This window comes from Scleropages formosus, chromosome 1, assembly GCF_900964775.1.
Source record: "Scleropages formosus chromosome 1, fSclFor1.1, whole genome shotgun sequence".
In the NCBI taxonomy this organism is placed as follows: domain Eukaryota; kingdom Metazoa; phylum Chordata; class Actinopteri; order Osteoglossiformes; family Osteoglossidae; genus Scleropages; species Scleropages formosus.
In genome coordinates, this window is record NC_041806.1 from 21,239,834 (window position 1) to 21,252,004 (window position 12,171).

A 12,171-nucleotide genomic window follows, 5' to 3' on the forward strand; every position below is an offset into this window, starting at 1 on the left:
TGATGCGAGGTCACCTGGTGCCACACCCTCCACCTGCAGGCCATCTGTGACTCGACCCATATCCTGGATGCCGTTTACACGTTGCCACGGCAGAGCAACCCACACGGACTGCAGGGAAAGGAGCTTTATGGTGCCAGGGTTTGAAGGGCTCATCGATTTTGACTCCTTAACCATGGGCAGCAGTTGAGCTGTACGTAAAGCACATGACGACGCTCGAGCATTGTGGACACCCACGAAACCGATAGTCGTGATCGATCAAAGCAATTAGCCTTTAATGAGACAATCGTGTTCTAACGATTTATTCGTTACGGTGCACCTTTTGGAACCAAGCTCTCTTAATAGCTGCGCTACTTTAGATTAATAGAGTAGATAAATGCTGATATTATTCACCCTCTCCGTTCCAAACGGATAATCACAGAACAGTCAAATACATAAAAGGGGATGTTTAGGATTTTTCCAGCTTGTTTGCGCCAATTTGCCCTTGCATGTTTACGATATTAAATTTTGCTGACACACAGCAGCTGGTAGCAAGATTTTCCGACCGTACACGGTTACTCTAATTTGAAATTGTCCTTCTCCTGACCGAACGAGCGCTGCCGTTTTAACACGTTGCTTGTTTTGGTTTAGGCGGCGCGGAAATTAATCGCACAGCTCGGCTGTTGGGATGGATGGCGGGCAGCGCCGTTCGAATGCGGAGGGGAAAAGCTTAGGGTACGAAGTGGCTAATACACGGGCTCCACGCTGCCAGTCTGCATTGTGCCAAGCATGTGTAAGCAGCAAATCCAGAGCTGCAAATCCCCACGATCACGCAGCAGGTGCCGAAACCAGCATGCGGGTGGCGTTTCAGCATGTCACCTGCACACCGTACATCCCCGAGCACGGAGGAGACAGGGATATGATGCTCTTCTCCAGCTGTGGATCCTATGGACGTTCCTGTTCATTTATATTTAATTTATGTTGCAAACACTTTTCTCCAAAGCCACTTCCAAAAAGTCTACATAGTGTTACCAGCCCACACACCTTATTGAACAAGGTGACTTACACTGCTAGGTACACTACTTACCTCATCCATACAACAGTGGAACACACTCTTTCTGTCACTCACACACTATGTATGAACCTGAGCAGCATGTCTTTGGAGTGGGGGAGGAAACCAGAGCAAACCCACACAGAGAGAACATGCAAACTCCACACAGACTGAGTGGGGATCGAACCCACAGCCTCTCACACCACAGAGGCTCTGGGAGACAGCAGTACTACTTGCTGTGCTACCGTGCCACCAGTTGGTTCAAGAGTCTGACTGCATCACACCTGCCCGGTAGCGGAAGCTCCCAGAACCTTCACGTTTACCCTTGCTGCGAGCAATCCGTCGCGCCTCTGCTCCTCCGCATCCTCTGCCTAGCACTGCGGAATGAGCAAGAATCAAGGTTGGGGAGAGACGGGCGGGGTGCTAGAATAGGAGGAATTAAAAAGCAGGGAAAAAAAGAAAAAAGAACTGCGCCCCCTGGGGGGTCTTTCGGACCGAGTGGGAAGCACAGCGTGGAGAGCAGTAGGTTGGCTGCCGGCTCCCCCGGCTGCTGTTACCATGCAGACTACAGTGGAGCGCGGTGGGCTCACGCTCCGGCCTATTCTGAGCGCTGCCTGACAAGCACCACGGGGGAAAGCGGGCACTCCCCAGCTAGCACGTTAGCCCAGAAACACGCGGCGGCAGCAGACGATTGGACAGCCGTGATTTTTCTGTTCCCTTAGCAGCAGCGGCTAAAACTGCATGTCATAGGTAGCCGGCGAGAGCCCAAGCACACCCTGTCCACATTACTCTGCGCTTTTGTCCTGGAAGACAACATGCAGAGATGCGTGCGAGAGACGGGTGGATTTTCTTGGACTTTGGTCCCGCCCTCCAAAAATAAAATAAATAAAAATTATACAGTGATACATTATGCATGTGAAATCTTGAGTTACTCACAAGATAACCATTTAATAGCAGGCGCATGGAATTATTTTGACTTCCACTATAAATTATTCATCGCTGCACAGTAAAAACGAAATCATTGTTCGCTGCTGGATTTAAGGGGTACGTCTATTAAGAGAACTCTGGGAACGGCGTCAAACAACGAAGCAGCCTTAAGGATCAAATTAAAGAACACGACTTTAATTTTACAGCGAACGACGGTTCGTGCTCCAGCTGGCGATGAACTCTCCTTTCGTGAAAAATACTTACGACTAGCTGTGGGGCGAAAAATGGGAATATTATTAAGTCAATACACTTACTGCTGTAGAACAATAAATCAAAAAAAATTTTGCAACGCATTCCATCTGTGTATTATCATCTGTTATGTGCTACTCAGAGATTGCTTTTTGGGCTCGGTGTCAGTTTTTGCAAGTACATATATGGTGAACTTGATGCACGGTGAAATGTAAATGTACAAAGAAGGAACGTCTAAAGAGAGCGCAGGGCGATTTGCATCCGCCTACTTTTCCTTTTATTACTGCTTGTCCCTCAATGCGATTCCCCTTCAAGGCTGATGTACACAATTGGGTTCGAGGGTTTAAACCGTCCTGGCCCATGCCTGTAAGACCTACGTAAACACGCCCACGCTGAAATGTGAGGCATGTCAAAGAGCGAAGATGAATCTCCTCAACAGGTGCAGGTAAGGCACAGAAGTGGGAGCAGAAATCCTACCCCTGCACAATCACAGCTTTTCTTTAAATTACAAACCAGTTCGGCAGGTGAGGTGCCGCGGAGCATCGTCCGATTAAAAAGGGCTCTGGTGGTGGGTCCATTGTTCTGCTTAGTTGTACCCTTCAAGAGCTTGCCCTTAACGTGGGGAGGTGTGGGTGTGCTGGTTTTAACGGTCACGCCGAGACAAAAAATAAGACCCCTCCAGCCTGAAAACGAAGCGAGGCTCCCTTTTGGACACCCACACTAAGTCACAAGCCACGCCCCCTATTTGTGCCATTCATACCGCTTTCAAACGTTCCTGTTACCCAAAGGCCTTCCTGTTTATGTCCTGCAAAAACACCACACAGTTCTGGAAGATCAAGGAGTAAACAAAAGTTGTCAGATAGCATAACAAAGAACTCAAGTCAGAGCGATGGAGGAAGTAACATATCTTCACCCCAAAATTGCAGGACGACATGTTGGACCGCATTTCTTTAGCCATCCCGCTGTGGTTGCCCTCTGGTTCTTGTGGCAAGGTGTAGAAGAATCACAGGACAAGAAGAGCTTCATACAGACTGTCCTCACGTGACCGGACTAATAGGGGGTTGGGGGCGGAGTCATACAAGTGAGCAGTAATTCAAAAGTATCATAAATGTGAGTTTTTAAATCATCTTCATCTGATTCATATAGATAAAGGAAACAATTTAATAAAAACACACTACGAAAAAAATTACTTTTGCATAGTCAGTGTCGCAAAGAATTTAGGACAATTACTTACCGAGCCTGCATTCATAATATTTTACACAACTAATCATTTCAAATACTGCACCAAAGTTTTTTTTTTTTTTTTTTTTAAATCAATTTGTGTTCTATTTTATCTTTATTTCTTTATGAAAATTTTTCCAGAATTTTACTTATCTTCAATATTATTGTGCTGCTCTGGACTGGTCATTCCAATAGGCCAACAGGTGCATCATCACCTGGAATGATGAATATGAGTCTGGATGAAGACTATCCAGCCCAGCTGTTAGCGAGCATCTCCACAGCTGATGTATTTAGGACAATACAACTGAGGCAGCGATACATTTACTTTTATTCATTTATCTGACACTTTTATCCAGAGAAACTTACAATTTTAAGGTATTTACAATTATTGACCCATTTATACAGCTGGGTAATTTTACTGCAGCAATAAAATAAGTACCTTGCTCAAGGGTACAGCTGGAGGTGGGAATCAAACCTGCAACGTTTAGGTCCAAAGGCATTAGCACTAACTACTACACTACCGGTGGCCCCATACAACTACCACCTGCTCCATCTGCTGGGACTCAAAAGTTTTCCATGCACTCTGACATGCAGAAGAAAGAAGCAGTGATACTCGTATACACCGCAGGTAAACGAGAACTTCCCTCTGATGAGACGTTCTGGGCACAGAACCACAGTGCGTTTACAGCATCCAGCCCTAACTTCCTTGCATTCTGCAGACGAGACCTACCAAAGAATGTCCTCTGGATTAGGCGTGACAAAGCAACCATCTTTGGAACTACCCTTTAATAGCAGGAGACCAGGAACCCATTACAGCTTGTTTTCCAGGGCTCTATATTTAGCACTTAGGTAAATTGTCAGGCTCGCAAGCAGCACCACGAAGCCAGAACCACCACACTATCACCACTATCACAAAGCGCATGCAAATGACTTCCTCCTCAATAAGCTGCATCTCCAGCTAGCTTGCTCCTGGGGGAGAATAGCCTGCATTTGTGAGCGTCACCTTCATCTGACCTGCTACAAGTGGGGGTATGAATGCTTGCTTAGAAGACTGACACAAGGGTGCAGTTGGGGGCTCTGTTGGGATGTGGAGCAGACATGAAGATATGCCCCTCCTTCTGCCCTGCCGCCTTCTCCCAAGCCTCCCCTTAGGGGTCAAGGGAAATCCAGACCCCCCAGCAGGCCTTGAGTGCTACATGGCCCTTTATCCCCACAGTAAACCAAAACTAGCAGTCTGAGGTATGGGAAGAACATCCCAGTCTAAACACAGGACAGCAAAAGCCCCAAGGAGGCGCCGGGGTGGGGGCATAATTGGCTAGGAGTCGGGATGGAAAAGGGTGAGGGTGGAAAAGGGAGTTCACCTATTGCCACATCGGGATTAAACCATGATTGAGCGAGGCCTAGTGGGAAAGTTTCAGCGGCCTTTCCAGACAGGGACCATATATTCCTGGTTCCCTATATTGAACAAGAAACCAAAATGCCGACAAAAATGTCAGATAAGGGAATTCATGCATGCATTTCGTTGTCCATTTGCCCAATGCCGGTTAAAGCACCGTAGACACGGAAGGAGGCTCTCGTCCCGCTGAGTGTGGTGCAGGAGCACGAACCATTCTGTAGAGACACAGCACGAGTTGGAACTCGCCGTACTTTTAGTGCAAGAAACATCAATAATTGACGGCAATTCAGCTGGAAGCATGGTGGTTAGACCTGATGCTTTTAGACCCAAAGGTCACAGGTTTGAATCCCACCTCCAACTGCAGCACCCTTGAGGAAAGAATTTACCCTAAATTGCCCCAGTAAAATTACCTGGCTATATAAATGGGTAAATAATTGTAGGTAACTCAACATTTGTAAGCTGCAATGGAGAAAAGTGTCAGCTAAATTAATAAATGTAAATATAAATTCTGTTCAGACAAAGGCTAATGCCTAAGACTGCTTCAGTCCATGTGTAACATACAAGTGATGTTTGGAGGAGAAACTTCTAGAAAAAATTTGGCAAAGTAAGGAAAAGAAAATTACATTTGTGTTACCTCCTTTTCATGTAGGGATCACTGCACCCATCTGCTCTGGCATCAGGTAAAGGACCACAATCTCACAGCTGCAAGGGCACTGTTGTTTACCTTCTGTTGCCCATGGCAACCCCTAGTGCCGCTACTTCACACTGGCTCCTTACAACTTTTTGTACATAAACGACAATGTTCGAATATAATAAGTGCATGAGCCGTGAAAGTGAACCAACCAAGAGCTGAGCGGCATTCGGGAAATGCATTGCCCCTTCCACGGAGAGAAAGTGCCGGAATGTGCAGCTTCATTGCCCATCCCTGCTGCTAATGGCTGTCTGACTGTCAACAGGGGGAGGAAGCAAGCACAACACTGAGCTGCAAACCTCAAACTCGGGAGAGAGATTTTTCTCCAACTGTGGATTAATCTGCCACGTGGGATAAAGGCATTTAGTTATTTACGTGACGCTTTTCTCCAAAGCGGCTTAGAGTCATTTACCCATTTATACGGAGGGATCATTTTTAGGGTATTGGTTCAAAGTACCTTGCTTAGGGTACTGCAGCAGGAGGAGGTCACAGGCAGACTGTGCGCACATCGTACGAGAACATGCTGCTCTTCCACAGGCCAGCATGCTGGAGGGTCGTGTTTGTTTCTGTGCGCTGCCCCGATTGTGTCGCTGTCCCGTCTCGTGACACTGAAATGTGGAGCAGAAACAGACCCCCACCGGGGATAACTCACGTGGAGACTGGCTGGCCCTCTTCTCAGTTTACTGCAGCGCTATGTCAGCGTGAGCAAAGTATTGTGGGTAGAAAGGTGCTTAAATTTCAGGTCCTGTCAAATCTATTTTGGTCCTGGGTTCACCTTAACCACCTTAACCTCCCCAGCTGATGTTCAGGTCTCCAAGGGTCTGTATGAGAGCGTGAAAGAAAAGCAACATCAAAACACCTGTAAACTGGGGGTGGGGGGTGCACTCTCTTGAGAGCGCAGCTGAAAGTCAGACCCAAACGGACAGAGAAACATTAGCATCAACTTTTATTTGCATACAACCACCCCCCTCATTATTATGCAGAACACAACAAATAAAAAATAAGCAATTAAAAAATACCTAGTGTTTGGGGGTCTTTGAGAATCTTCTCAAAAAGGGTTAACACACACACACACACACACACACACACCTGCTTACTGAACAAAGTCCTGTCAGTTTCAAGCTGCAGCGCTAGACTGTCCTAAACACAGACTGTTGCCAAACAATTAAGAAGCCAAAACAAAATCCCTAAACACCAACCGAGAGGACAGCGAGCCAATCCGCAATATGGCAATATGTCTACTGATTGCGACTCCAAATCCAAGCACTGATGAGCTCAGGAACATCTAAGAGATACAGTCAGAAATTGACAAAGACGAGATAATGCATCCACCACCTGTCCATGTTCTTCCTGAGTCCGGAGGAACAGCACCACTCATGCATTCGCCACTATGGCTCGGTGCAGACTATTCAGAATACTCATCTCTCCGTTATGCCCGGGTCACTGTGCTGACATCATGTGTCCCAGAAATGCTAATGGTATGGCCAGATATTGCTCTTTTCATCGCCGTCCGGCAGAGCACGTTCTGGTGCCCAGAAAGCTGAAGTGATGCTTGAAGAATCTGCCCCTGCTTTTCTTTCTGGGAGACCACAAGAGCACAGTTGGACCCCCAGGGCACATATTTCCACCTGAGTGGCATGTGGGGGTGGAACAAAGTCGTGAGGTCCATATACACAAAGCATGTGAAACACCTTGGGGGGGATGAGTCTTTCGGAGAGTACGGGACACCTTTGGGGTGGGGGGGGGGTGGTCTTTGCTTTATCCTTTTAAGCAAGGGCAGACACCAGACGCACAAAAGAAGAGCATTTCTTTTCTTAAGCATATGCGCACACAACCTCTGCCGTGGTGAGCAATGGATTCTGGGTGCGAGGACTAGAGGTCTGTCCCCATGAGCTGAGGAACCGTAGTGCCGACAGCGAGTTCCCAGCCAAACGTCCCATGGGAGCGAGATCTATGATTACATTTCAGTAACTAGAAAAAGGAAAAGAAATGCAGAAGGTTGTTGTTTCAAGTCCCAGGAGGGGCCATGCATGCTCCAAGGTACTTAAATAACTCTGCTATATCACTTACGATTACATTTACCGTGACTGAGTAAAAACTGCAGGTGGAGTAGTGGTCACTGCTATCACCATGTGATCGGAAGGTTCTTGGTTTGAATCCTACCCTCCTACGATAAAACCCTCGATCAAGATTCTACCCTGCGTTTCTCCCGTTACAAATACCCTGCTGTATAAATAGGTAAGTCGTTGTAAAGCTCATTATCGAACACTGCAATTCACTGTGCACAAAGGGGTAAAACAAAGAAAGTAACGAAACAAGTTGTGCGGGTGTTCCGTGCCTCTCAGCGGCGTCCGGGATGATTGAGCTACGAGTCCGTTGTCATTCGTAATGTCCAAAAAAGTGTCTGCAGTACTACCTATGAGAATTTTTACGGTGTTTCACCTGCCTGGGGCTGGCTTTTATATCATTTCACCTGCGTCTTCTTTAAGAGTGCGGGGCATCCGATACTATACATGATCGAATGTTCACGAAAAGTGCCCTGAGCGAGGCTTTCACCTTGAACTGGGAAAAAGTCATTGCATCCCAGAAACACGTTCAGTCTTCAACAGGTACCACAGCGGTTACATATTTAAGTTATGCTTTTCTCCAAAGTAACTTATACTAATTTACCTATTTTTAAAGCTGGGTAAATCTTTCAGTGTCAGTCCAAGGTGAGTACCTCTCTCAAGGGTTCAACAGCAGGAGGTGGGATTCAAACCTGGGTTCTCAGAATCCAAAGGCAGCACCTTCAACCACGACCACCTGCAGCCCACACGGTTAAAGCTGCTGTGTTCTAATCTGAATGATGCTCCTGCGACCCCTACTCGAGCTGCAGTACCTTTGATCGAGGTACAGTACTGAACCCGAGTCGATACAATAAGTTTACCCCGCTGTGCAAATAGGTAAAGCACTGTAAAGTTGACGTTCACCTTGGACACAAGTGCTGGCTACACTGACTGACAATGTTGGGCTTCAGATTCATGCATTCAGCAAGGGGACCTCAGACTGTCACCCGACGAGCACAGTGCTGGGACCCATCCTTCACCCGGGGGACTCGAACCACAGCTCACTGGACCTGCACAGCACCATTCCAGCCACCATACACGGGAATTCCATTGCCGTTTGCCCCAAATCACACTGAAGAAGCCTTTTCTTGCCAGGCAGTGCGTGCGCGGAGTACAGGCGCGTCCCCGCTGCCTCGCAGCGCTCCCGAAGCGCGATCCCGCTTCCCCGAGAATAAACACTCTGCTTCCGAGCCGTCGGTCGGGTTCGCGACATAAACACCATCGCAGCGTTGCCGTTCACCATCAACAGCCCTGTCTCTCATCGTCTGTGGAGATCATGGATTCACTTTCCACCCCTCGTCGTGTCCTCATACCGGAGTAGCCTGTAGGGTCTGTGCTTCAATTTAGGGCGGAAAATTAGAAATTCATAATTTGGCAGCACACAGTCGTGCTATCAAGTTATAGGCTGAGTCTGAATATGGATGTGCTGAGGACGGACCTGGGTTGAGGGATGAATAGCGAGGATGACCGCTCCGTGGCCCAGACAGACGTAAAAGACGCCCCGCACCACGAGCCGCTCGAACCCACGACCGTCGCCCTGTCGGTGTTTGTCTGCGGTAAACACGGGTCTCCATCGAAGCTTCCAATACAAAAAAAAAAAAAAAAACGCTCTCGCGTTTGACATGTAAGCGCAACCTCCTCCCAGCGCAACCTCCCCCCCACGACCCAACACATTAAATTAATCTTATTTATTATTGTAATAACACGAATTCGGTGCGGCGCAGGTGGGGGGGTTGGCCGTGCCCGGTGGCCTCAGGCAGGACTCCTCTCAGACGGAGGGTCCCGCCGCCCCCCGGAGCGGCTCCGCACCTGCAGTGCCTCCATCGCGCTCGCCCATATTAATAATCACGGCGCGCGTCCCCGCGCCGCGCACACGCCCCTCTGCCCGATCCGCACGATTTCAGCGCGCGTTCATGTTCCGTTGACGTATCTGCGCGAATCGCCGAGGATGCCGCGTAACAACAGGTTTTTACACACATCCGATCGCGTTTCATTTTGTAATTCGATGGGACGACTTTCAGTTTTCCGTCGGGCGCTCACTGTGTGTAAATAAAGAAATAAATAAATAAAGCCGAAATCCCGAGAAAGCGAAGCGGCGCTCTTGTCCGTCCGTCCCTCCCTCCCTGGCGCGCGCGCGCGCATCGCGAGCTGGAATCTGGTACTTACGCACAGCCTCCTGCTTGGGGTCCAGTCCGCTGGCCGTCTGCTGGATTCTGCCGATTCTGCCCTGCAGAGTCCAAAGGCGCTGGTTCGTGGACGCGATCTCGTCCTCGAGCTCCTGGAAGAGCGAGCACGCGTGCTTGGCCAGGTCCGAGAGCTGCCTCAGGGTTCGAGAAAGAGCCACATTGCTGATGGAGCGCAGGTCCTCGAAGAGCGCGCCCGAGTCGTCGCTGGGGACGGCGTGCCTGCGCAGCAGCTGCGGCTCCACGATCCGCTTGGCGAACGGCATTCTGCGCGCGAAACCAAATCCCCCTCGAAAAAGATCAAATCCGAGCGATCGGTTGTGCCTCAGGTTACAGTCGTCCCCCCCTCAGTCCGACATCCCCGAACGTGTGTTAAAATCCTCCATGTTGTCGCGCAGTTAGAAAGTAACGCAGACTGCCTTCCGACGGGGGTCTCCGCTGCTCTCCTCACCATCAGCTGCCTCTCGCTGCATTTTTCCCCAGTGCTATAAACTAGAGGTGAATTTAAAAAAAAAAAAAAAAAAGGAAAAAAAAAAAAAAAAGAAAAAAAAAAGCAGGCGATCTTGTGAAAACCCGGAGTGGCTTTCCGGGAACCGGAGCCGCACCTCATTCATTTGACTGGGCGCGCGCAGTCGGCGGAGCACGAGAGTCTCGTGCGGTCCTCCGCGGCAACGCAAAACGTTAAAATACAAAAATCACGCTCCGTTTACGTCACGGGATCCGAAAGAACGTCACGTTTTAGAACCAAGTTTGAATAAGTAGCTTAAATAAACGCGATTCTCGTGATGGCCATTGTTCTGACGCATGAATGGGCTATAGCAAGAATAAAGCGCCACAATTTTGGCGGGAATCGCATTAATTTATCTTGCCGTTCGGCGCCACCTCAGTGACATTGCTCCTGATAAATGTCACTGTCCTCCAAAATTTTGAAAATAACCCACTTTATTTAGTAAAAGGCAGATGTACACTACGCAGACGTATAAAAAATGTGGGTCACTGAACAATCTGAATGTATCCTGAGGTAAAAAATGCCAGTTTTAATAAAGTAACCTAATATCAGCTGACATTTCCTCTTCAGGATAGCACTATAAATATTCATATTACCTAAGGAGGAGGTTTTTTTGAATAATAAATGAAAAATTAGGCAAATTATATTGTTCCAGCTTAAGTTAATTTCAATCACAGTGGTAATGCCAGATCCAAAATGCAGCACTGACAACATATAAAGCTGAGTGGCCATTTTCACGCTGCTGGACCACTCGGTAATCTCCCGATCCGCTGGCATTCCTGTGCCGCATGGTCGCACGGCGCTTTCACTTGGGCGTTCGCGCACCCGTCGCCGGCGCGAGGCCCATTCGCAATCGCTGAGTGGGTGCTTTCGCTAAATCCCTGATAGCCGATGCCAGGCCACACGGAGGTGACAGCCTAAGCCCTTCCTGTGCGAACGCTGATGTCTGCGGGCGGAACTGCAAAAGGGCCGAGGCGACCCGTGGGGGGGGGGATGTGTCGCCATGCGCCGGCCTGCTGACACTAGGCTGAAGTCCGCCGGTGCCGGAAGTGTCAGGTGCGGAGGGCCGCTTTTCCCGTTGGGCTCTGTAAGCGCGGTTTGGAAGACCTACGAAAAATGTAAGGCCTGTGAAGGTCATTTTGAAAGGCAGAAAAATAAAGGAAAAAGATGGAGACAGAAACTGATCACAACTCACACATTTTCTGAACTGCTTGTCCCATACGGGGTCACAGGGAAACAGAGCCTACCCGGCAACTCAGGGTATAAGGCTGGAGGGGGCAGGGACACACCCAGGGCAGGATGCCAGCCCGCCACGGGACTCAAACCCCAGACCCACCAAAGAGGAGGACCTGGTCCAACTCACTGCACCACCCCACCCTCTCTGATCATAACTAAAACTTAAAAATTACATCTCAGAAACATAATTTTGTACTTTCTAGGCATTTTCTAAGAAAGTTCCCCCCTTCCACTTCTCCACCAGTCGCACGGTTTGAAGTCTGAATAATTTAAAGTGCATCATGTTGGTTGACGTGATTCAAGTGGCGTTGATCCTTCTTTTTGAACATTTCGAACTGAAAGCGCCCAGTCCTAAAAACACCAAAATCCGGCCCTGGTTCGAGAGTTGACGCTTGTTCTTTAAACTCCACCAAGAGGAAATCTGAAAAGTTATTACTTTTTATTTATTTATTTATAAATTATTTTAACCATTGATATTTGGTATCGAGATGCCTGATTCACATTGTTTGAGGAAATATATTTAGAATTTGATCTGTTTTAAAAGAACATTTCTTTAGAACATGGATTAAAACCTTTGGAGTCCATCAGGATGTAAGGAATAGTGCTGCTCCGTGACAATCACTGCTTT

At 48.3% G+C, this 12,171-nt stretch overlaps 1 protein-coding gene across 4 annotated transcripts in view; it reads right to left on the minus strand.

The window, feature by feature from the left end:
• Positions 1 to 10,289, minus strand: part of LOC108933161 (Nance-Horan syndrome protein-like) — an 85,561-nt gene extending 75,272 nt beyond the window's left edge. For all 4 annotated transcript variants that reach the window (XM_029256827.1, XM_029256826.1, XM_018750006.2 and 1 more), the window contains exon 1: positions 9,783 to 10,289. In XM_029256827.1, coding sequence (XP_029112660.1) covers positions 9,783 to 10,065 — 283 coding nt within the window. In that variant the 5' untranslated portion in view covers positions 10,066 to 10,289. The remainder of the gene's footprint in view (positions 1 to 9,782) is intronic.
• Positions 10,290 to 12,171: the final 1,882 nt, after the last annotated feature.